The 24,615-nt window shown below is 45.8% G+C and overlaps 2 protein-coding genes and 1 pseudogene across 10 annotated transcripts in view; 1 reads left to right on the top strand and 2 right to left on the bottom strand.

Annotated features, from left to right (window-relative positions):
- TAF15 (TATA-box binding protein associated factor 15) overlaps window positions 1-507 on the top strand; it is a 37,761-nt gene extending 37,254 nt beyond the window's left edge. For all 3 annotated transcript variants that reach the window (XM_004041900.5, XM_019027885.4, XM_055388437.2), the window contains exon 16: window positions 171-507. In XM_004041900.5, coding sequence (XP_004041948.1) covers window positions 171-210 — 40 coding nt within the window. In that variant the 3' untranslated portion in view covers window positions 211-507. The remainder of the gene's footprint in view (window positions 1-170) is intronic.
- A 7,626-nt stretch (window positions 508-8,133) lies between these two features.
- HEATR9 (HEAT repeat containing 9) lies at window positions 8,134-22,090 on the bottom strand. Of its 7 annotated transcripts, XM_063706525.1 has the most exons (16): window positions 22,049-22,090; window positions 21,878-21,924; window positions 19,942-19,991; window positions 18,433-18,614; window positions 17,976-18,108; window positions 17,715-17,771; window positions 17,464-17,520; window positions 16,720-16,777; window positions 16,213-16,343; window positions 12,061-12,243; window positions 11,610-11,702; window positions 11,377-11,496; window positions 9,911-9,984; window positions 9,352-9,403; window positions 8,843-8,929; window positions 8,134-8,589 (listed from the first exon to the last, which is right to left on the bottom strand). In XM_063706525.1, the coding sequence occupies exons 2-16, from the start codon at window positions 21,918-21,920 to the stop codon at window positions 8,242-8,244; spliced, it is 1,668 nt and encodes a 555-aa protein (XP_063562595.1). In that variant the 5' UTR covers window positions 21,921-21,924; window positions 22,049-22,090; the 3' UTR covers window positions 8,134-8,241. The 7 variants fall into 7 exon arrangements, with proteins under 7 accessions (XP_063562595.1, XP_004041946.1, XP_018883425.1 ...); XM_004041898.4 differs by lacking the exon at window positions 22,049-22,090 and having other exon boundaries at window positions 21,878-21,980; XM_019027880.2 differs by lacking the exon at window positions 22,049-22,090 and having other exon boundaries at window positions 21,790-21,925.
- LOC101125544 (probable ribosome biogenesis protein RLP24) lies at window positions 14,153-15,032 on the bottom strand (annotated as a pseudogene).
- Window positions 22,091-24,615: the final 2,525 nt, after the last annotated feature.

Here is a 24,615-nt window from a genome sequence, read left to right as displayed (position 1 = left end):
GTAAATTAACATTGAAGTATCTTCTAGGAGTATAGAAATAAATGAGGCATGGTGTCATTCTTTAGAAATTGTCTAGCTGATGCCAATCACTAGTACCCTGAAGAAGTGTCTAATGCTCCCCCTTCGTAGAAAATTAGAATTTAGTCCGGCTCTTTATTTTTCATTCCTAGAAACGACTACAGAAATGATCAGCGCAACCGACCATACTGATGACTGTTTTGAATGTTCCTTTGTCTCTGACATGATCCATAGTGAAATTGCCAGAGTTTTGCCTGCTGCTTTCCTCGTGGCCTCTTCTTGGGTAGTGAAATTAAGTGACATTTGGATTTTTATTTGGGTGGGAGGGCTGGGACAGTTTTTCTTTTAGAAATGTCTGTTGAGATTTCCCCCTTTAGTTTCCAACCTTCTCCCCAACCCTTGGAGCTAAATGCGTTGTAAAATATTGCCAAAATGAAAAGTGTTTTGTAATACTGCAATAAAGGCTGCTTGTTTTTGTGGACTTTTGTACATACTAGTGCATTGTTCTGTCACACTCAGGACTCAGTTACATTAGACTCTAATCCTAAAGAATTAGGAAATGAATTATATACTTCGGTAAATTAAAATGTTACTTTGAACAATATTTATTGAGCTCCTACTGTGTTCAGTGGTTCCCAGGAATGACAAGTCAGAATCACCTGAAGTTTGTTAAAATTAGATTCCTAGGTTGTTAAATTTAGATTCCTAGATTCCCAGCCCTCTAGGTCTGCTGGATCAGAGCTCAATGAGGTATGGGGAGTTAGGGCTGGAAATACTTACTTAGATCAAGCTTACCAGGTGATTTTGATATAGTTATTTAGTATCACTTGACAACGATTTATTTAGGGGAGTGTTTTAGATGCTGGGAATATGAAGTTCCAAGGAAAAGAAAGGATTTACAAGCCAGGGTTAAGATGGCAACATATGTATGTTATTTGCTGTTTATTAGAGAACTATTTATTCTACTCTTAACTATGGGTAAGGCACTGAATCAGATTCTAGATATGTTGCCGACCAAGTAAACAGAAAGCATAGTCGATAAGTGCACCAGTAACAAGTTCAAGGTGCTTAGAGGGCTGATTTGAAGGACACTAAATTTAGTCACATGGGAGTAGGGAAAGGCGAATGTGGAGGGAAGACTAGGAGTTCACTAAGTACAGAGGCTGAGAAAATAGTGTTCACTAAGTACAGAGGCAAGAAAATAGTGTTCCCAGAAGGAAACAACATGAACAAATCAGGAGCTAAGACAGAGTGGGGAGCAGGATCTGCACTTGAGGAGAATTGTATGTAGTTCTTTGTGACTGAAGGGAAGAGTTCAAGGATGGTCATGCAAAAGAGAAGACTGGAGAGGTAAACAAGCTCTGTGACAAGGTCCTTGCATTTCACTTTTTACCTCCCTCCAAACAGGGAGTCATTAAAAGATGGTAAATGGGTGTGGCATGATCTGATTTGAGTGGCATCGGATGATGATTATGACTGCCTTGTGGGAAGGCTGGACTGGAGACAGCCACGTAAGGGATTATATTGGCCTGAGGCTCAGATAGTGACTAGAGGAAAGGAGATAACTAGATTTGAAAAATCAAGAGGGAAATTTGACAGGATTTAGTTTGATGTCAGAAATAGCGGAGAAGGAAGAGTCTGGTTTCTGGCCTGCGTGATTGGGTAGATATGTTGTTCATTAGGGAAGGAACAGCTTTGCAGGCAAGATGGGAATTCCATTTTGAATGTGTTGAGTTCAGAGAACTCATGAAACTTCTAGGTAGAGACATAATTCTGCAGCTCAGAAAGTAGCATTTGATGCCATGTTCCCCTGATTATCTGCCTTACTGAATTACATGTCTGCCTTCTCAACTTGACCTCTACATGTTAGAAGTTTCTCAGGGCTCTTTCTAAGCCCCTTTCTCTTAATCACTTTTATCCTGCGCAAGCTTATCCAGGTTATGGCTTTAAATATCATCTAATATGGTGATACCTACCAAATTTACGTCTCCAGTCCTGACTTCTCCCCTCCCAGTTGCCTACTTGACCTTTGCAGTTGGATGTAAAATAATTGTGTTTAAAAAAAATGTGGACTGAATAGAGCTTTTGAGCTTCCCTTCCAAATGTTTCTTCCTAGTGTTCCTAACCTCCAAAACACATCTGTGAATGAGACCTGGGCTTTTTTTTTTGAAACACAGTCTTGCACTGTCATCTGGGCTGGAGTGCAGTAGCACGATCTTGGCTCACTGCAACCTCGGCCTCCTGGGTTCAAGTGATTCTCCTGCCTCAGCCTCCCGAGTAACTGGAATTACAGGCACCTAGCACTATGCCCAGCTAATTTTTTGTATTTTTAGCGGTTTCGCTATGTTGGCCAAGCTGGTCTCGAACTCCTGACCTCATGTTCCGCCCGCATCGGCCTCCCAAAGTGCTGGGATTACAGGTGTGAGCCACTGTGCCCGGAGGCTTGGGCATGTTTTAAAAGAGCCCCAGGTGATTCTAGTTTTTGGAGACAATATATGGAAAGAGAAGAGCCTAGGAGGAAACTTGGAGAAATACTGACATTTAACAGATGAGCAGAAGAGGATCTTAAAACAGACTAGAATGGGAATGGCCAGTGAGGCGTGGTCAGTGGAACCCAAAGGAAGAATGAATTTTAGGAAAGGAGAAGCTAATAGTATCAAGTACTTAAGCCAGGCTACCTCATGTAAAGGATAGAAGGCATTCATTACGTTGAGCAACATAGTTACACATTATTTTAGCGCAGGGTTTGATACTGTCGATATTTTGGGTTGGAAAATGCCCTGTGGGATGCTGCCCTGTGCATTGTAGGATGTTTAATAGCATCCCTGGCCTCTACCTACTGGATGCCAGTAGCAGCCCTTACCTCTCCATGTTGTGACAACTAAAAAATGGCTTCAGATGGCCACTAGGGGGCAAAATTGCTCCCTGTTGAGAACCACTGCCTTAGCAAAAGCAGTTTGGGCAGAGAATTGAATTCTGAACTCAAACTGCAGTGTGATAATAGAAATGCATAATAGAAAGTTAATAAAAATTGGGGAAATGGATACAGGGAATGTGGACAAAGAAATTTGATTATGAAGGGTAAAGGAGGCATGATGTGAGAGGAGGAGGTAGCTAGATGGGGATACTTGGCTTGTGGAAGGTTATTTTTAAGATGGGTGAGAATTGAGCATGTTTATACATGAATAATTGATGTTCAAGTCCCTTGAAGGGGTGGCGTCTAGAAGGTCGGTGAAGGATTTGCCTTAGAAGAAGAGAATGCCTCTTGCATTGCAGTTGGAGGTAAGAATAGGTGTGGATGCTGGTAGTAGTAAAAACGACTAACATTAATTGGGAGCTTACTGTGTGCCAGGCACTGTTACAAGCAGTCTATGTGTGTTATCTCATTTAACTCAACAATCCTTTGAAGCTAGGAGATACCGGAAATACTTCACAGAAGAGGTATATGGTGTAAATGATTTTGAATGCCATTGGGAAGGGGCTTTTTAGGGGGTACAGTAAGGAACAGAGGCACTGAGAGATTGAGCAAGTTGCCCAGATCGAATCTTTAGTAAGTGGCAGAGCCAGGATTCTAACCTAGCCATCTGCCTTAGAGCCTGTACTCTTACCTACTCTCGTGCTATAAACAAGGATGTGTATAGCTGAGGTGGCAGGAGGAAGTTGAGGTAATTCCATCTGATGTCTTTTTGTTTTCCTGATGAGAAAGTATAATAGTCTGCAGAGTTTGGGGAAGTAATATAATAGAAGGGTTTTTTTTGTTTTGTTTTATTTTTTTGAGACGGAGTCTTGCTCTGTCGCCCAGGCTGGAGTGCAGTGGCGCGAACTCGGCTCACTGCAAGCTCCGCCTCCCGGGTTCATGCCATTGTCCTGCCTCAACCCCTGAGAAGCTGAGAATATAGGTGCCCGCCACCATGCCCGGCTAATTTTTTGTATTTTTAGTAGAGACGGGGTTTCATCATGTTAGCCAGGATGGTCTCAAATCTCCTGACCTTGTGATCTGCCCGCCTCGGCCTCCTAAAATGCTGGGATTACAGGCATGAGCCACCACACCCGGCCGAAAGTTTTAAGAGATTGTAGGATATGTGAGGTTAGAAGAGAAGGCTTGACTTATAACCACTGTGGGGATCAGGGAAGTGTGTGCCTAGGAACCCATAAATCTGCCAGGTGACAATAAGGGCTCAGTTAAAGTAGGAGGCAAGCAGTCCAGGCGCGGTGGCTCACGCCTGTAATCCCAGCACTTTGGGAGGCTGAGGTGGGCTGATCACGAGGTCAGGAGATTGAGACCATCCTGGCTAATACGGTGAAACCCCGTCTCTACTAAAAATACAAAAAATTAGCCAGGCATGGTGGCGGGCGCCTGTGGTCCCAGCTACTCGTGAGGCTGAGGCAAGAGAATGGCGCGAACCCAGGAGGTAGAGCTTGCAGTGAGCCGAGATCGCGCCACTGCACTCTAGCCTGGGCGACAGAGTCAGACTCCTCAAAAAAAAAAAAAAAAAAAAGGCAAGTATTTGGGGGTTCCAGTCTGTATGGATATGTGATTTTTCAACAGCTTTGATAGCAACATGGTTATAGGAGCAGAGGCAGTTTGATTTAGAGTAGGGGTTTTACTGATCAGAGATGACAAAAGTGAGGGTAATGATTAATGGATGGGATCCAGGTTGAGTAAGAAAAAAAGAGGGAGGATGGAAGGAAGTCAGGAGCTTAGTGTTGGTGATGAGATTCAAAGAACTTGTGTGGATAATAAGAGCTGCACAGATTGAAGGTTGGGTCAGAAAGTGAGATGTGAACATTTTGGAGATAGAGCAATTCCTAGGGATGACAAAGGTTAGGTGTAACGTTGGAAGTGGGTAGCTGAAGTGAATGGAAGGGAAATGTCTTTGTAATTGAGATGAAGGACTGAGGGGCTGGAGTATTGAATGTTTGTCCAAAGGGATGCCATCAGAGAGGTGACAAAGAGTCAGGCAATGAATGAGAGGAAATGGAGAAATGGACCAGTGGGTAATTGCTGGTTGGTGAGCAGGATCCTCAGAGAAACATTGATTTTCTTTTTCTTTTTTCTTTTTTTTTTTTTTTTTAAGATGGAGTCTCTATTGTCCAGGCTGGAGTGCAGTGGCACCTTCTGGGTTCACTGCAACTTCTGCCTCCTGGGTTCAAGCGATTCTCCTGCTTCAGCCTCCCAAGTAGCTGGGATTACAAGTGCCTCCCACTGCACCCAGCTAATTTTTGTATTTTCATTAGAGATGGGATTTTGTTATGTTGGCTGGTCTCAAATTCCTGACCTCAGGTGATCCACCCACCTCGGCCTTCCAAAGTGCTGGGATTACAGGCGTACGCCACCATGCCCAGCAGATTTTTCTTTTTATTTTCTTTATTTTTTATTTTTGAGACAGAGTTTCACTCTTGTCCAGGCTGAAGTGCAGTGGCATGATCTTGCCTCACTGCAACCTCCCCCTCCCGGGTCCAGATGATCCTCCTGCCTCAGCCTCCCAAGTAGCTGGGATTACAAATGTGTTCCACCACATCCAGCTAATTTTTGTATTTTTAGTAGAGACGGGGTTTCACCATGTTGGCCAGGCTGGTTTTGAACTCCTCACCTCAAGTGAGCCTTCTGCCTCAGCCTCTTAAAGTGCTGGGATTACAGGCGTGAGCCACTGCGCCTGGCTGAAACACTGATTTTTATATAAATGTGCAAAACAGTGGTGATATTGGGAGGGATTTAGGAGAATCAGCAACACCTGAGCGATTTCAGAAAGGGGCCCAGTCAATAGCCAGTTTTCAGTTACAGCCTGAAAGATAGATGAGAAGGTTTGAGGGAGAGTGGAGGGTGTGAATGCTTTTTGTTTGCCATCAGAAGAAGCATCCAGAGATCCCATTAGAAAGGTTTGGGTTAGAGGAGAGAAAAGAGAGGGACTTACATTTTGAATAGTGTCTAAGGATCAGTCCCAGTAACTGAGACCAGTGGGTGTCTTTGGACTATGAGAGAAGCCAGCGACTGCTTGGATAAAGTAGACTTCTAAGAGTGTTTGATCTAGGTAGCTTTGGTACTGGGAGGGCTCTGGTACGTTGGTGGTGTACCAGATGGTGACTGCTCTGTGAAAACCTTTATGCCCCTCACTGCCATCTTGTCTTCTCGTGGGGACTGGTGAAATTAGGATTGAGGTGCTACTAGGCAGATATTTGTATCTGGTTGAATAATAAGACGTCCTCTGGAAATACCTAAAAATATGGAGGTGGAGTGGTTGGGGATCTGTGGGCAGGATTTTGCAGAAGTTGAGTTTGAATTATGTAGTTAGTAAGGCCATGTTTTGTACTCACAGGCTTTTGAGGCACAGGGAAATTTGGGTTATGTTGCTCATGGACCCAAAGCAGTGGAGTGGGCAAAAGAGGAACATCTTTCCTATCATTGGACTTTGGCGTCACAATATTAGAGGGGTCCCCAGGCAGTGCTGCATACACTCAAAATAGTGAAACCACCCTTGGTTTTTACTTACAGCTCGCTCACAGGCAAAACATGAATCTAGCAGTGATGGGGTAGGTTGGGAGATAATTCTGAGTGACACACTGTACAGGTTTAGTATCCCTTATCCAAAATGCTTGGAACCAAAAATGTTTTGGATTTCAGATTTTTTTTTCAGAGTTTGGAGTATTTACATTATACTTACAGGTTGAATATCTCTAATCCCCAAATCCAAAATGCTGCAATGAGCATTTTCTTTGAGTGTCATGTTGGTATTCAAAAAGTTTCTAGTTGGAGCATTCTGGATTTTGGGATTAGGAACGCTCAGCCTGCACTGAATTCAGAATAACTGTTGGGACTACTGTAGAACCTGGGGTGCGGGGAAGTAGAAAGGAGCGTCTGTTTTATTTTGACTTTTCTATGCTTGAGGGGAAGAACTTGACCTCCCAGTAAATCAGTAGGATTGGGGGAAGAAGAGGAGGTGAAAGGAGACAGTCGTTTTTAACCTCTGATGGTCACAGGCTCACATGACTACATTAAAGAGGAAAGGAGAGAAAAGTTCATATTTGATTGTTTACTATGTAATAACAGGCACTGTTAACCTTTATGGTAATCCTCATAGGAGCTTTCTGAGGTAATAGGTATTATTATTTTCATTTTATAGGTGAGGAAACAAAATCACAAAGGTTAAGTATTAACTTTTAATAATAATAACTTGTGCAAAGTTAAAAGTGATTAACTGGCCAGGCGCAGTGGCTCATGCCTGTAATCCCAGCACTTTGGGAGGCCAAGGTAGGCTGATCACGAGGTCAGGAGATCGAGACCATCCTGGCTAACACAGTGAAACCCCGTCTCTACTAAAAATACAAAAAATTAGCCGGGCGTGGTGGTGGGCGCCTGTAGTCCCAGCTATTCTGGAGGCTGAGGCAGGAGAATGGTGTGAACCCGGGAGGCGGAGCTTGCAGTGAGCCAGGATCGCGCCACTGCACTCCAGCCTGGGCGACAGAGCGAGACTCCGTCTCAAAAAAAAAAAAGTGATGAACCTTAGGATTAGATATCAGATTTGTCTGACTCCAAAGTCTGGGCCTTTCCTTCTTGATAGGGGTTGTAGCTTTTTGGGATTGGTGTGGTAGGTCCTGTTGGCAAAGGGAAACTAAAGCTTCAGTAGAAATAGGGGAGAAATTAAGGCAGTTTTAGAGAATAAGAAGGGTCTTTCAAAGGGAATGACCTAGAGAGTAAATAGGGTCTTTCAAAGGAAAGGATAGAAAGCAGGTACCTAGATTGAAGAGGCAGCAGAGAGGATGGTTGGTTCTGATTAAAGCTTAATTATCTCCTGACCGCTGGTAGGAAGGTGGGGGGTGAGGGCAAGTTAGTAAGAGGACATGATCCAAGCTTTCCAGCATTTTCTCCTACTTTTCTCTCTCTAGGCAGACTCCTCTCTAGCTTTGCCATCAAGTTCTGGACACAGATAAGCACTTGATTTAGGGAGGCAGGCTGGCCGTCCAGAGAAGCTTTGGCTCTGTCCTTCCCTCTTTCCTCTGGTAGAAGGGCATGTGGCTGAGTGGAAAGTATACCCAGGTAGGAATGAGGAGACCTGTGTTCCAGTGGAGCTTCTGATGAACAGAAGTGGCAGTAGTGATTCAGAGAAATGTGGTAGGTAGAGTGACACTTGTTTATTCACGGAAGATAAGTATGGATTGTTTTCTCAGGGGAGCCTGAAAAGCATCTTCAGGGAGGGAGTCGGGGAATAGGCCCAAAGAACTGACTTATTCGGCAATTTCAGCAAGGATCCGGAGCTGTTTCTTGATCCTTGGCTGCCAGGGCCCTATGGCCTGTGGCCTATGTTTTCGTGGTTTCGAGCAGCACGGTGGGAAAGCAGGCGTTTTCTTTTGGCCTACTTTGGTGATGGACTTTGCAATAAACAAGGGGTTCAGCTTTGCAAGTCGAAAGTCTTGAATAGTTAACTCTTCTGGGTTCTCAGGCTCTTTCTGGAACCTTGTGGGCTCTGCCTTCACATTGGTCTTAGGTGCCTCATATACAAAGAGAACCTTGTTTTTCAGCTTGTTTTGGATCCAGGGATCAATTGAGGCACAAAGGATTAATGTTTCTTGTAGCTGCATTGAAACAAAGGTCCTAGTGCTGGCTCACTTTGGGTTCAGGCTGGGAGGCTCCAGAGAGGGAGCACCCAAAGTAGGGGGGAATTCTAGCCACAGGGCACTGTGGCCGCAAGGAACAAGGTCAAGGGACAGTGTCTAAGGGCTCATGACCCTCTCCTCCTGACAAGGAGCAAATGGTGGTGAGATAGGTGGGAGAAGCTTGGAGGAGGGCTAGAGAAGAGGAAGAGGTGGGTAGGAACGCCTTACTTACACTCTTCTTCACAGCCTGGTGGTTTTCTGCATCTAGTAAGTCCAGGAGCAAGTGGAACACTTGTGGACTGCGGATCCCCAGGACACCCTGGCAGAGGCAGAGTGAGAGTGCCTACGTAGCCAGCCCCAGGAAGACACCTTATACTCTTTCCCATTCTAGCCCCTTTGTGAGACTCTGCAGCATAGAGAGCGGGGAGATAGGGTTTCCCAGCTGAGATACTCCTTTCCTTGCCATTTGGAACCACTGCATGGGACTTTAATGCCCATTATTTGCTAGGAAGACTCAAGATAATTTCTGCAGCATCTAAGCAACACTCCTCACATCAATCTTCTGTCCCTTAGCCCACCCACCCCCAACCCTGAAGAAAAGGTTCGGTAGGGCTGGAATTCTAAAATAAACAACTTCCCCGAAGTTTACAGGCCTTTATTCCCCTCAGTGACTCTGCTCAATCGCCTACTCCCCCTGCCATCAACACAGGAATTGGGTCAGAGAAGCAGAGCCTGCCTTACCAAAGAGATGACTGCTTCCTGGCGTGCAGTGGCATCTGGGTTCATCAGTTGTCTGTGTAGAAGGGAGTGAGTATGTTATAGTTGAATTAAGGAGTAGGGGAAGTGGAAGGGAGGCTGGTTGCTTTTCAGGTCCAGAGTGAATTAGGCAAAGTGATGCTAATTTCATTCATTTCCTTCTCTTGTTTCTTGGATCAGAAAAGGGGCAGGGAGAGGAAAAAGAGGCACCACAGTTTGCCAGGAGGCACTGAATGATGATCAGGACTGTCCAGAAATTTTATCTTTTTAAAAAAAGTTCTTTTCATGTCATAATTTGAGCTTTATAGCAACCTATACCTAACCTTGGTAGGTATTATTACTCTTTCTTTACAGATGAACAAAAGCTCAGGGGTCAAAGAGTTACTTGGTTAGGGGCATGGGCAAGGGAGAGCTGAGGACCTGCTGCACTGTAGGTTCTCAGCTCTCACTGACCCTCTGACCCCTTCCCACTGACCTTCTCACTGACCCTCTGCCCCCTTCCCACAGCCTAGGATTTGGCCCTGGCAGCTCCCAGGCCACTCACGCCTCCACCAAGTTCATCATCTTAGGCTTCAACTTGAGCTCTTCCACAGTTTGAGCCACAGCCTGCCTCACAGCCTGCAGAGGAATCAAAATGAGTCAACAGAGAGAGGGAATGCAAGGGTGTACACTTAAGAGCCTCTCAAATCTTTACTGAACATTTCCTTTGTGCTATGTAGAGTCCCTGCCTTAAGGAGCTCATAGCCCGGTGGAGGAAGCAGACAAGTAAATAGGCAATTACAATACTGTGTAGGGTACACATAGGAGGGTCTCCTAACTCAGTCTTGGGTGCCAGGAAGACTTCCTGGAAGAGGTGATGCCCGAGCTGAATGAAACTTGGAAGGTGAGTGGGAGTTTAACTAGGCAGAGGGTTGGGGTTGGTCAGATTTTAAGAGCAGAGGGGAGAGCATATTAAAAAATCGAGGCAGGAGAAGGTGCAGAGAGGATGGGGAGCTGAAAATAGTTCAACTCAGAGAGGTGACCAAATGGACTCTCCCAAGCACTCTGAGTGCTCTGATTACCCTGGGACAACAGGTATAAATCAGGACATGGTTGTCCTAAGCATAGTTGGTACGTGGTTCTGGCGGGGAGAATGGTGAGAGATGAAGCTAGAGAGGCAAGCAGGCTTGAGCTGTGGAAGCAGCATAAGCTATCCACAGGGCATTGGGAGCCAATAGAAAGTTTTATGCAGAGAAGGCACAATCTGATTTATATTTTTTAAAAATGTCTTTAGAAATATAACACCTAGGGCTGGGCGCGGTGGCTCACGCCTGTAATCCCAGCACTTTGGGAGGCCGAGGTGGGCGGATCACGAGGTCAGGAGATGGAGACCATCCTGGCTAACACGATGAAACCCCGTCTCTACTAAAAATGCAAAAAATTAGCTAGGCGTGGTTGCGGGCGCCTGTAGTCCCAGCTACTCGGGAGACTGAGGCAGGAGAATGGCGTGAACCCAGGAGGCAGAGCTTGCAGTGAGCCAAGATCGCGCCACTGCACTCCAGCCTGGGCAACAGAGCAAGACTCCGTCTTAAAAAAAAAAAAAAGAAATATAACACCTAGTTTTATAACAAGCTATAGTAAATATAAAAGCAAGAGAACATAGAGGAAGGTAGGGTTAATGCTGATTGGTGATTTGGGAAAGCTTCCCATAGGAGGTATCGTTGGGATCGGTCTTGAAGGAGCAATACAGTATTTTTAGTAGGCAGAAGGGGAGACGGATTACTTACTGGTGCGAGTGAATAGTATGAGACAGTTTTTTACCTTATAGAAGGAAGGATGACTCAGATCATTTTAACCTGAGAGAACTGCCTGAGCAAAGGCAAGGTGATATAAAAACCTGGGCTGCATTAGTTGAACAGGAGTAGGTCAGGATGAATGTGATACTTCGGTGGAGGCCAGGGGAGGTCTCCAGAACACGGAAAAGAGAAAGGTTTGGGTGTCTCTGGGCTTGGGAGCTTTGGTCTCACTTACAAGGAAGGGTTCATTATGCGTCTTCCTCCTGAGCAGGTTAAATGTGAGTTCCTCTAGCCCCTGTGCCTGGATCTGTTCCAGCCCAATGGTCTTGAGCATTTGGGTGGCTTCAAAGCGGTCCTGAGGTCGGGGGTGAGGGTTAGTGGGGAGGTGTGAAAGATGGATTCCCTTCTTCATCCCCTAACCCTATCCTAGTGCCGGGAAAGGAAGGGTTCAGGCAGTCCAGAGCTTACCTCAAGGACACTGGAAGAACACAGCTGGTCTAGGATGGCCCTGATGACTGGGGCTGAGTGCACGTGCATCACCTTGACCAGCATCCTAAGTGCCTATGAGGGGCAGGGTAGGGCAGGGTGTACAGGGCCTAGAGGCATCTGTGTGGCCAGGTGGACTTGAGGTCTGAGCCTAGAACTGAGGAACAGCTAAGGTCCTTTTTTCTGCCTCTTTGCCTCTTGACCACAGAAGTTCATGTGTGCATATACATAAACGAACACCCATACCTATCAAATATACACAGACACATGTACGCTTATATGTCCATATGACCCCATACTCATACATGGACATAGTCATAAGCACACAGAGGATCCTGCAGTGCTCCACCACCAGGATGGCAGGATCCAGACCACACACAATTCAGCAGTGGCTTCTGTTTCCCCAGGGATCCCAGCCTCCTGCCCCTCACACCTTCATCCGCTGGGTCTTGAGTCCTTGGCACAGGCACTGCAACAAGAACTCTTGGACCATGTTGCTGCAAGGCCTCAGGAAACCCAGGCACAGGGCTGCCTCCAGAGATGCTTCACTGGACGACTTCTTGATCAGTGTCTGTAGTACAGGCACCAGCTTGCCCTCATCCCCGACTTGAGTCCTCTGTGAGGGAGACAAAATGGCTAAGGGGAGGGGCTATGTACTTTATGCCAGGCTTTGTGCTTTATGCTTCCAGACTATATTCACCTTCCTCCCTAAAATGAATCTTGTGTATCAGATTATTTCAACCAATTAACTTATTCTTGCTGTCACCTACTTGCTTCTAGGTCAGATCTCATTTCTCTATAACTATCTCATGGATGGATCACTGTTACTCTCTTCAACACTTCTGCTGTGTTAATTCCTGTCATTTAAAAGAATATACATGTGAGTGATCCCATACCTCTCCTCCAATATCCTTGTCCTCTTCTCTGCCTCAGCCACTAATCCCACTGAGAGACCTGATCATTACCCACAAATGCAGCTTCTCCATAATCTCCATTTCATGGATCCCACTCTGACCATCACCTCTTTTTCCAGCTCCCGAGTCCAACAATTGTTTGACTCCACAAGGGACTAAATAATCCATTGAGCCTGCCACCTTTGCACTCCTCCACACCTCTGTCCCTCTTGACCCAGCTTAAATTCCATGATCCTGCTGTAATCACTCCCCTTCCTCACCCGCAGCTCCCTTACCCACTCTTGCTTCATTCTACTCCCTGGACAGAACTACAGTCAAACTCTCTACCTTGTGCCAGCACTTCCTGGAGAAAAACACTATTGCAGCGAATGATCTTGTTAAAATGTGTGAACACAGACCTCATATAGACCCTTAATGCTGTCTGGTAATCATACTGTTTTTCCCTGGGCAGTTCTCTTTCTCACTCTTCCAATTCACACCCTTTCTGGAACACTTCTTCCTCTATTCTTACTCTTGGCTAGTGACCTTGCTTTCTACTTCAGTGAGAAAATCAAAGCAACTAGAAAGGAAGTTCCATAGACTCCTATGACTACTTCTGTCCAGCTTCCAACACTTGCACCCATACACCCTTCCTTTCTACTTGTTAACTATAGACTACAACCATCTATCTAAGGCCAGTCTCCACTTGTGTCTTAGACCTTATCTCTTCTTGCCTATTTAAGGACATCATTTAAGAACATGGCTATTTTTCGGCCGGGCACGGTGGCTTACGCCTGTAATCCCAGCACTTTGGGAGGCCAAGGCGGGCGGATCACGAGGTCAGGAGATCGAGACCACAGTGAAACCCCATCTCTACTAAAAATACAAAAAAAAAAAAAAATTAGCTGGGCGCGGTGGCAGGCGCCTGTAGTCCCAGCTACTCGGGAGGCTGCAGCAGGAGAATGGCGTGAACCTGGGAGGTGGAGCTTGCAGTGAGCCGAGATTGCACCACTGCACTCCAGCCTGGGTGACACAGCAAGACTCCGTCTCAAAAAAAAAACAAAAAACCAAGAACTTTGCTATTTTTCACACTCTCTTCAAAGTCCTTATTTTTATTTATTTATTTATTTATTTATTTATTTATTTATTTATTTATTTATTTATTTATTTTGAGATGGAGTCTCGCTCTGTTGCCCAGGCTGGAGTGCAGTGGCACGATCTTGGCTCACTGCAAGCTCCATCTCGCGGTTTCACGCCATTCTCCTGCCTCAGCCTGCCAAGTAGCTGGGACTACAGGCGCCCGCCAGCACGTCCAGCTAATTTTTTGTATTTTTAGTAGAGACCGGGTTTCACCATGTTAGCCAGGATGGTCTCGATCTCCTGACCTTGTGATCCACTCGCCTCAGCCTCCCAAAGTGCTGGGATTACAGGTGTGAACCACCATGCCCGGCCTATTTATTTATTTTTGGGAGGTCGAGGTGGGTGGATCACAAGATCAGGAGTTCGAGACCAGCCTGGCCAATATGGTGAAACCTCGTCTCTATTAAAAATACAAAAAAATTAGCCGGGCGTGGTGGCACATGCCTGTAATTCCAGCTACCTGGGAGGCTGAGGCAGGAGAATTGCTTGAATCCGGGAGGCCGAGGTTGCAGTGAGCCGAGATCATGCCACTGCACTCCAGCTTGGGTGACAGAGCTAGATTCGGTCTCAAAAAAAAAAGAAATGGTTACAGAGATTTTAAAGAAGCATCCTATTGTCCACATCCTCTTGTGACTGTTGTACCATTTTCTCTTCCAACTGCTTCCCTTTGCCTGCAAGAGGGGCTCGGATAAGATGGATGTTTTGCTTGACTTCTTTGATATCCTGAACTTTCTGTAGCTCTTTATTTTTCTACAATCTGTTCATTATAAATTTAGCTTGGCGTTTCTGTTTGATCTCTTCAACTCTCTTCATTGTGTCAATAGTTGTATTCCATAGCTCTTGCTAGTATTTGATAGGTTCATTTCTATGTTTTTAAAATTCAAATGAATTATCCACTGTAAGCTCTTTACCAGCTGCTTTCCGGAATGCTTTGGTCCACCTAACTTTGCGAGGATTGCGCTTCTTTTTAAAGTTTCTATGACATTTAGATTTACAAAATCTGAACACCTTGCAATCGTTGCGGACAAACATCATGTCATGGCTGGGGTAGATGGGCCTCGAAGAGAAATAACACTTCTTGATACGCATGTTGAACCTGTGTTGGTCCCCAGCGACCAAACGCTGTGCTTGAGAGCCCTCTTGCTTTCTTAACCATGCCAAACATACTCCTCCCTTTGCATTGGTCCTTCTGCCTGGAATGTCTTCTCTCAGATATCTGTAAGGCTAACCCACTCACTTTCTTTATGTCTTTGCTCAAATGTACCTTCTAAATGAGGCCTTCCCTGTCTACTGTATTTAACATTGCAACCCATCCCTACTCCTACTTGTCACTCCTGATCACTCTTACCCTGCTATGTAATTGTTTCCATTGTACCTGTCACCTCTAACATACTACATAATTTTCTTTTTCTTGGTTTTTTTTTTTTTTTTTTGAAATGGAGTTTTGCTCTCGTTGCCCAGGCTGGAGTGCAATGGCGCGATCTTGGCTCACTGCAACCTCTGCCTCCTGGGTTCAAGCATTTCTGCCTCAGCCTCCCAAGTAGCTGGGATTACAGGTGTGTGTCACCACGCCTGGCTAAGTTTTTATTTATTTATTTATTTTTATTTTTTATTTTTAGTAGAGACAGGGTTTCACCATGTTGGTCAGGCTGGTCTTGAACTCCTGACCTCAAGTGATCATCTGCCTCAGCCTCTCAACATGCTGGGATTTGTGAGCCACCACACCCGGCCTAATTTTCTAAAAATAAATTTATTGGTTATTATGTGTCTCCCCCACTAGAATGTAACCTCCTCCATAAGCGCCGAGATCTTTGCCTGTCTGGTTCACTGCTATATCCCAAGGGCCTAGGACAGTGCCTGGCACATGATAGCTGTTTATTATGTATTTGCTGAATAAATGGATGAATGATGGATTTTCTTTTACATAGAGCAATGATGGGGTCAAAGTAAGAGAACACTAAAGGAGAAAAAAACAGTAGGGTCTGAGGACTCTCTTGGGCCCCGTCCCTTCTTGACAGGTTTTACCTTAATAAGTTATTTTAGAGATGATGATAATAATGATGGTTACCATTTAAAGAGCATAGGCATTGTACTAGGTGTTTTACATACATTATCTCATTTAGTCCTCTCAACAGTACTATCAGACAATTACAGATGCTCCTCTATTTACAATGACATCCCATGGATGGGTTTATGAGGTTGTAATGCCATGCCCATAGTAAGTTAAGGAGTGTACTGACTGTATGTTGTTTTTGCACCATTGTAAAGTCGAAAAATCGTAAGTCAAACCATCTAAATCAGGAACCATCTGTACTGTCTCCATTCTCCATTTTAAATACAAACTGCAGCTCTGAAATTTGGCTTTTCAGAAATGGACTAGTAAGTGGCCAAGCCATATGCTTCTATTCAACTCTCGAGGGAACTCCTCAAGGACAGTGTCTTCCTCTTTCAAAGCTGTGCTAGGTTACCTTCTTCCTCACCCAACCCCCAGCTAAACCTATCAATTACCTTGTCCAGCTTTGCCCCCAATTAAAGACTGTCCTCCCAATCACCTTGTCTTTAGAGACAGCAGCCCAGGAGTTAAGAGCCATTCGTAGCCCCGTCAAAGTCTCCATCATTTGACCCTCATTTTTCTCCTTCAGCTGTTTGATGAGAGCCCGGATCACATGCTTATTCAGGCAACCTGGACAGGGAGGGGCCTCAAGTCAGGGCAGAGCCTCTGATACTGCCCCTCTCTGCAAGGACCCATTGAACTCCACTGTGCCATCGAGACCTAAGTTCTAAGTCCTAGGTACCACGGTGTTGCTCATCTTCCCAGGATACCAGGGCAGCTGGCTGAACATGAACACTATTCCAAGAGCCCTCCCTCTCCCTCTTTCTAATCTCTTTTCCCTTTTCACCCCACCTTCCTCTCTTGGTTCAACATAACTGGGATAGTTCTCAGGCCTTGCCAAATGGTAGGTTGGAGCAAGTGTATGCTCCTCACCCATTTGTCCTTACCCAAAGGAGAAAGTGGTTGCACTTTCTCAACTCCCCACCAAGGGAGAAGACATACTCACCCAGGATGGCCAGGGTTCGGTAGGCCTCGTACTTCACTTTCTCTGGACCAGTTTGGGCCTAATTTAAGAGGCGGGTGGTAGGAACATATAATAAGGTGATGGAATGTCAGAGCTTTAGGGATTGTCTCAGCTTAACTTCTCATTTTACAAAAGAGGAAACCGAAGCCTAGAAAGTGACCTATCTATTCTCAAATACAGAATACAGCCAAAATGGTTCAATGGAAGGAACAATACAGTTGGGAGTTAGATGTTTGTTCAAATCTCTATCTGGTATCTAGTAGCCACTTGGCCTTGGGCAAGTCCCTTGGTCTCTCAGAGCTTTCATTTTCTCATTTAGAGAAATACAGATACTAATTCCTGGTGTTGTTGTAAGAGTTAAATGAGATTATGGATATAAAGAATGCATGTTCCCAGTGGTAAGCTGATGTATACATATGCGGTGTTTCCAGTAAAGGCAGAGAATGTACTCTGTTCTGGCTTTCAGACTTTCCTGGCTTTTCAGTCCAATGTCTTTTCGGTTAGACCAGGGAGATCTTCAGATTCTTCCTTCCCTATCTTTTAGATCCAGCTGCTCTTCGAAGAGGCCAAGGACATGGGATGGGTCGTGCTGCACAGTGGTGGCTGTGTCCTTACTGGATCTGACCCGCCATCCTAGCACCCCGGGGAGCCTCATCTGTGCCCAAGTGCCACACATCTCAGACCCCGTTTTCTTCTTTCCTGAACTCCAGCAGTTCTCAGACTCACCACCTGCTGTAGTGCCTCCATGACAAACTTGTCACTGATGCGTAAGCATCCCAGAGCCTGCAGGAAGAGGGATGGAGGAAAGAGAAGGAAACTTGGACATCATCCCCAGGAGTTACCATTCTCTGGACACAGCTGGAGTTTGTGCTTGGAATACCACCCCCACAACCACCATCACGTCAAGCAGCTTTTTACTTTCCAGCTTGGCCAACTCCTGGCTGTAACCACCCTCCTCTGTCCTTGCCTCTTCTCACCTGTGCTGCATAGAACTGCTCATCCTCTCTGGGAGATTCCAGGCTTTTTGTGAGTTCCTGCCCATCCAAGGCAGCCAGTGGAAAGGAAGACAGAGAAAAATAAAGAATTTCAAACTAAAGGGAGCTCATCCAATCCAATCCCTTTTCCTACCCTACCTCTGTTTTTCAGGCAAGGACTGAGGGCTGAAGGATGGTGTGAGCCCAAGGGAAGGGCACCCACAGGGAGGGAGTCCCCCACGTCCTCTCCCACATGGTCCTGACCCTTAATCTTTGCCACTTCAGGGGGTCCTGGGTAGGCTCTAAGGGCCTGGATCGCATCTCAGATTTTATAGTCAGCTTGCTCATTGGGAGATGGAACATTTTGATGTGGGTTTGATGTACCTCTTTGATGTACCTGTGTGAGAAATTGCATAGGCAGCTTTGGTCCCTTTGTACCTTCCCTCCTCAGGTTGCAACCTCACTTCTGCCACAGGGCTGCAGCCCAGCTCAGACATGGGACCAGAGGAAGACAGATGAGGACTCAGTGATATCCACCAGAGCTGAGCCGAGCCGAGCCGGCCGAGCCAGATGGAGCTGAGCCAAGCCGAGCCGCCCTGAGCTCCTCTCTGGGACCTGTAGGCTGACTTGCCTTACTCCCTGGCCCACCCCTTCCTTGCCCTTCCTCACTTTCCTAGAAGATGTGGAGGGTGAGAAGAATATGGAGGCTGGCAAAACACACCTACAGTCATCTCTCATTTTCCTCAACATCTTCTCAGCCTCCCTTTCCTCTCGCTGATCATACAGGTCGTGCCAGTGCGTGTAGATCTCAGGTTTCTTGAAGTAGCAGTACGGGACTGAGTTTGGCTTGCTCGGATGCTGCCTCCAGCACTCTGGACTTGGGGGAAACTCTTCCTTTGGCATCTGGGGGTTGCAAGTGGCAGAACAGTCAGAGGGGTCCCCTAGGCCCTTGCTTGTGGGGGTATGGGGAGGAGGGGGTAAAGGGAGGGAAGGGCAGGGTGAAACAGATGCCCTCTAGCCTCTCATCTGAGCTGGAGTCACAGCTACCACCTAACCCCTTGCATAACTTGGGCAAGTTACTTCATCCTATCAAAGTCTCAGTCTTCTTATCTGTAAAACAAAGCTAATAATCCTTGTTCTGTGTCCCTACCAAGGTTGTTGTAAAGATCAAAAGAGAGATGCAGATTGTGAAGCCACTGGTGATCTGTAAATCGATTTGAATACATAGTTTGGTTAGTTGAGGATCTCAAAGCACTTTGAAAATGACACTTGGGTAGGGAAATGAAAAGGCAAGGTGTGGGGAGGATGTGGAATAAAGGTGGGGAAAAGACAGACTATTGCTCATTCAGATATTTATTTGAGTACCAACTATGTGCCAGGTACTGTGCTGGGTGCTAGGGTTGCAGTTATCCCTGCCCTCATGGAACTTAACAGTTTAGCAGGGAAACAGACTTTCTTAAAATAATCTATCACTTAAACAATTGTGAAACTACCGCTGTCACTGTAATGGAGGATTTTGAGTGGGTCAGGGGCTTTCTCTGAAGATTTGGCTAGGATTCATCCCTGTCTCTTCTTAAGCCTTTCTTTCACTCTTTGCAACAGATCTGGGCAACAGGGAAGAGGGGCTTCAGCTGTGGTTCCCAACTTTGTACTGAGGAGATCATAATAAGGGTTCTCAAGTGATTGGCATAAGTTCAAAAAATGGAGCATGACTCACAGTGAGTAGGGTTGCAGATTTAGGAAGAAAAAAAAAAAGCTCCCCCCTCCCAAACAAAAAAATACAAGGATGTCAAGTTAAATTTGGATTTTAGGTAATGAATGAAATATTTGAGACACATTTGTACTAAAACACCATTTGTTGTTTATCCAAAATTCAAATTTAATTGGGCATTCTGTATTTCATCTGGCAACCCAAACTGTGAGGGTTGCTAACTGTCCCTGTGTTAACTAATAAAAATGACTTCCATTAGTAAGCACTTTCTGCATAGCCAAGGCCTCATAGACTTTGTTTCATAACAACTCTACAAAGGGAGGTGGACAGGGGTTAGCCTGGGACACAGGAAGCTCCTGAGGCTCTGAGGGGGAAAGTGACTTGTTCAAGATCACAGTTAATGGCAGCCCCAGGGGTAAATGTCAGGGTTCTGTGAGCTGGCTTTAATGGGAAGGGATAGTTTGCTGCCCCTCCTAACTTTGATACAGCTCCCAGGGTAGCAAAAGTAAAGGGTCTTACCTGGTAGCAGGACAAGGGCAGATGAACAGGAGCCATGGCTTTTCTGAGTTCTGGCAAGAGGGATAAGAGTATGTGTGTGGTTCAAATGAGATAGCATTTGCAGGCCAGGCTTGGTGGCTTCTGCCTGTAATCCCAGCACTTTGGGAAGCCAAGGCAGGCAGATCACCTGAGGTCAGGAGTTCGAGACCAGCCTAGCCAGCATGGTGAAACCCCATCTCTACTAAAAATACAAAAAAAACATTAGCCAGCTGGGTGCAGTGGCTCATGCCTGTAATCCCAGCACTTTGGGAGGCCGAGACGGGCGGATCACGAGGTCAGGAGATTGGGACCATACTGGCTAACATGGTGAAACCCCGTCTCCACTAAAAATACAAAAAAAAAAAAAATTAGCCATGTGTGGTGGCGGGTGCCTGTAGTCCCAGCTACTCAGAAGGCTGAGGCAGGAGAATGGTGTGAACCCGGGAGGCGGAGCCTGCTGAGATCGCATCACTGCACTCCAGCCTGGGTGACAGAGCGACAGAGCGAGACTCCGTCTCAAAAAATAAATAAATAAAATAAAAATTTGCCAGGGGTGGTGGTGCATGCCTATAGTCCCAGCTACTTGAGAGGCTGAGGCAGGAGAGTCTCTTCAACCTGGGAGGTGAAGGTTGCAGGGAGCCGAGATCATGCCACTGTACTCCAGCCTGGGTAACAAAGCAAGACTCAAAAAAAAAAAAAAAAAAAAAAAAAAGGAGATAGCAGTTGCAAAGGTAGGTTAAAGAATTAATACATTCAGGCATTCATTTATTCAGCATTTAGTGACTACTAGTACCAGATATTTCACCAGGCACTGGGGAGATAAGTAAGGCCGAAGCGGGCAGATTGCTTGAGCCAAGGAGTTCGAGACCAATCTGGGCCACAAAGTGAGACTGCCCCCTAACCCTCAATTAGAAAAAAAAAAAAAATCACGTGGAGAGTTTGTTAAAACACAGATTTCTGGGACTCATACCCACAGTATCTGATTCACTAGATTAAGGGTGGGGTCTGAGAATTTGCATTTCCTGTTTTTTGTTTTGTTTTGTTTTGTTTTTATTGAGACAGAGTCTTGCTCTCTTGCCTGGGCTGCTGGAGTGCAGTGTCACAATCTTGGCTCAGGTCAACCTCTACCTCCTAGGTTCAAGTGGTTCTCGTACCTCAGCCTCCCAAGTAGCTGGGATTATAGGTGCCCGCCACCACACCCAGCTAATTTTTGTATTTTTGGTAGAGATGGGGTTTCACCATCTTGGCCAGGCTGGTCTGGAATTCCTGGTCTCAAGTGATCCGCCCGCTTTGGCCTCCCAAAGTGCTGGGATTAGAGGCGTGAACCACCGTGCCCAGTCGAGAATTTGCATTTCTAACAAGATGCTGATGCTGCTGGTCATGGGATCATGCTTTGAGGACCACTGTTCTAGCTGGAGAGACAGAAGTGTTTCTTAGTGATTAACAGAGGGAAACAAATGTGAAGATAGATGTAGACACAGGTGGTAAACATGAGGGGTACCTAACCTGGCTGGGAGGATAAGGGAAGGTTTCCTAGAGTAAACTCCACAAGCTGAGTCTTCAATACAAACAGGAACTAGCCAGGTAGATAAGGGGGAAGAGCATTAGACACAGGGAACACCCTATGCAAAGATTTGGAGGTGCAAGAATTGAGGGTAAAGAGCAGGGTACAGGTGTGGGAGCAGAAGCTGGGGAGACACACAGGTGTCCCATCTTAGAGGTCCCTGTAGGCCCTGCTGAGGAGACTGAGACTTACCTTGAGGACTGTACAGAGCCATCAAAGTGTCCAAGGGCCTGCCCTGATGTTTCCCAAGGGTTTGCTGAACTCACCTAGACCCTTGCCTGGGAGTGACAGCCAGGTAGCATTTCTTTTTCAGTCCCCTGCTCTTGGCTCCATTTCTGTCCATCCCAGCCTCACCTTTGGTCCTGTCTGGATATTCCAGCCATGGGTACAGGAACATTGACCTGGAGACATCAAAGATATCAGTTGATTTTTCATAGGCCATCTTCTTTTCCTGGTGGGGCCAGAGGGAACCTGCAGGGGGGAATACAAGGCTTTTAGGGGAGTGGGGGCACAGCTGGAGGAGACCTGTCCTCTGTGGTACGAGAGGTACAGGTGAGGTGTCTGGACTTCTGGAGGTAGAAGCTTCCAAGTGCTAAGCGACCAGGTTACTTTGGTAAATAGAACACTCAGGTTTCACTTCTGAGCCCCAGCTGTGGTATCTACTGGCCTGGACTTGAGCTAGTCACTTTATTTTCTGAGCTTCAGTTTCCTCACTGGACGAGTAGGAAAGTCATGCCTGTCTGGCTTAACTAGAGGGCCTGTGGTGAGGCATAAACTGGAGAAGAAAATCAAAACATTTGGTGAACTGTCAAGCTCAAGTAAGCCCATGTTAGGATCAAGACCTGTTCTTAGGATTATTCACTGGGAAAATGGCAGGGATGGGAAAGTCCCTTTATTTATTTATTTGTTTGTTTGTTTGAGAGGGAGTCTCATTCTGTCGCCCAGGCTGGAGTGCAGTGACATGATCTTGGCTCACTGCAGTCTCCGCCTCCCAGGTTCAAGCGATTCTCCTGCCTCAGCCTCCCAAGTAGCTGGGACAACAGGTGCATGCCACCACGCCAGGCTAATTTTTGTATTTTTAGAAGAGACGGGGTTTCACCATGTTGGCCAGGCTGTTCTCAAACTTCTGACCTCAGGTAATCTGCCCACCTTGGCCTCCCAAAATGCTGGGATTACAGGTGTGAGCCACTGCGCCTGGCCCCAGAAAGTCCCTTTTATACACACCCTCTCCCCGTCTTTGGCAGCAAAAGACTGAACTCTTATCTGTGTGGTAAGGAGCTGCTTTTTTCTTTTCTTTTCTTTCAACTTTTTATTTTATTTTATTTTACTTTATGTTCCAGGATACATGTGCAGAATGTGCAGGTTTGTTACATAGATAAATGGTAAATGTGTGTCATGGTGGTTTGCTGTACCTCTCAACCCTTCACCTAGGTATTAAGCCCAGCATGCATTCGCTATTTGACCTGATGAAGGAGCTGCCTTTTATACCTCTTGCTTTTGCATATGCTGTTCCCTCTACCTGTCAGTCTTTTCCTTGTAAACCTGTTAAACTGGCACTCAGATCTTTCAAAAAGTCCACTCAAATGTTTTCTCATCTCTGAAGTCTTTATTCTCCCTCAGGGTTCCTACCCCCTGCCCATCCACCCACTCAGTGATAGAATTCCCTCTCTCCACAGTGTGACCACAGTTTTTTGTACACTTTGCTTTCCTTAAGTCTTTTTCATATGTATAATCTGCTCACAGGTCTGTCTTCCTTACTGGACTATGAGGAATTTGATTATGGACTGTATATTGTGTCATTGTTAAGTTTCCTGAGTATGGTACGCATGTTGTGGTTATTTATAATGTCCTTGTTATTAGTAGATACATGCTGACACTTTTAAGGGTGACATGATATCACATTTGCAACTTACTCTCAAGTGGTTCAGAAACAAAATGTGTATACTGACCACACACTGCCCCCACACACAGATAAAGCAAATTGGTAAAATGTCAATATTTGACTCTAGATGAAGGGTATGTGGTGTATTCTTGCAAATTTCCATAAGTTTGGAATTTTGCAAATTAAGGGTGGGAAAAAAAAGCACGGATTTTGGCATTAGACCTGATGGGTTTAAACTTAATTGTAAAGCTTTATCACCTGCTTTATTTTTCTTTCTTTCTTTTTTCTTTTTTTTTTTTTTTGAGACTGAGTCTCACTCTGTCGCTCAGGCTGGAGTGCAGTGGCGTGATCTCGGCTCACTGCAAGCTCTGCCTCCCAGGTTCATGCCATTCTCCTGCCTCAGCCTCCAGAATAGCTGGGACTACAGGCACCCGCCACCACGCCTGGCAAATTTTTTTTTTTAATTTTTCGTAGAGATGGGGTTTCACCGTGTTAGCCAGGATGGTCTCGATCTCCTGACCTCGTGATCTGCCTGCCTCGGCCTCCCAAAGTGCTGGGATTACAGGCGTGAGCCACCGCGCCCGGCCCACCTGCTTTATTTTTCTTTGAGCTGTGGGGCTTTTGGCAAATCATTTCCCTCTCTTGCTAAGGGTTTTCCTGACTATAAACAGGGCTAATAACTGTACCTAACCCTATAGGGTTATAAGGATGAAAAAGAATGATGAATGTAAGGGGCTAAGTAAGCCAATGCCTGGCACATAGTGAGTGCTCAATTAATGTTAACTATTGTTATGGCCATATATATTGTCAATATATGTTTACATAAAGGGACAAGCTTGGGAAAGTTGAAATACCCCACCTTAAAGGAGCTGGTGTACTAGTGGAAAAACACAAAATACCTCATTGTCCTTATTTGAAAGACCTGAGGCATTTGGAATTGCCATTGAATCTCATTCCAGGGGCAAGGGTGGTGTTAAAGAAATCCACTGGGGATAAGGTAGAGGGTAGGCCAGGGAGGAAGGGCCAACCAAGGTCTGAGGAAACAGAGAGACGCTGTGGCAGGCAATAAGATAAACTTGGGGACTCAAGGGTGGGGACGTAGTGACTATTGTCTCCCCTCCCCCTCCAGAGTGGGTAAGTCACTGATTAGTTTAATTGCTCTGCCTACCCATGCCCCCTTCTCAGAGAGCTTTTGTTTTCAGCCCTGTCA

This window comes from Gorilla gorilla, chromosome 4 (genome assembly GCF_029281585.2).
Source record: "Gorilla gorilla gorilla isolate KB3781 chromosome 4, NHGRI_mGorGor1-v2.1_pri, whole genome shotgun sequence".
Lineage (NCBI taxonomy): Eukaryota > Metazoa > Chordata > Mammalia > Primates > Hominidae > Gorilla > Gorilla gorilla.
Note: the sequence above shows the minus strand (reverse complement) of the source record. Positions and strands in the feature narration are given on the sequence as shown.

What these genes read in the sequence shown, in the direction of transcription:
- HEATR9 (XM_004041898.4), bottom strand. Translation starts at nt 21,965, where the DNA reads ATGGCCTATGAAAAATCAACTGATATCTTTGATGTCTCCAGGTCAATG. An exon ending in AGCAGTTCTATGCAGCACAG is followed by an intron (nt 17,521 to 17,714) that starts GTGAGAAGAGGC and finishes CTCTTCCTGCAG; the next exon opens with GCTCTGGGATGCTTACGCAT. An exon ending in AGGAAGCAGTCATCTCTTTG is followed by an intron (nt 8,930 to 9,351) that starts GTAAGGCAGGCT and finishes TGCCTCTGCCAG; the next exon opens with GGTGTCCTGGGGATCCGCAG.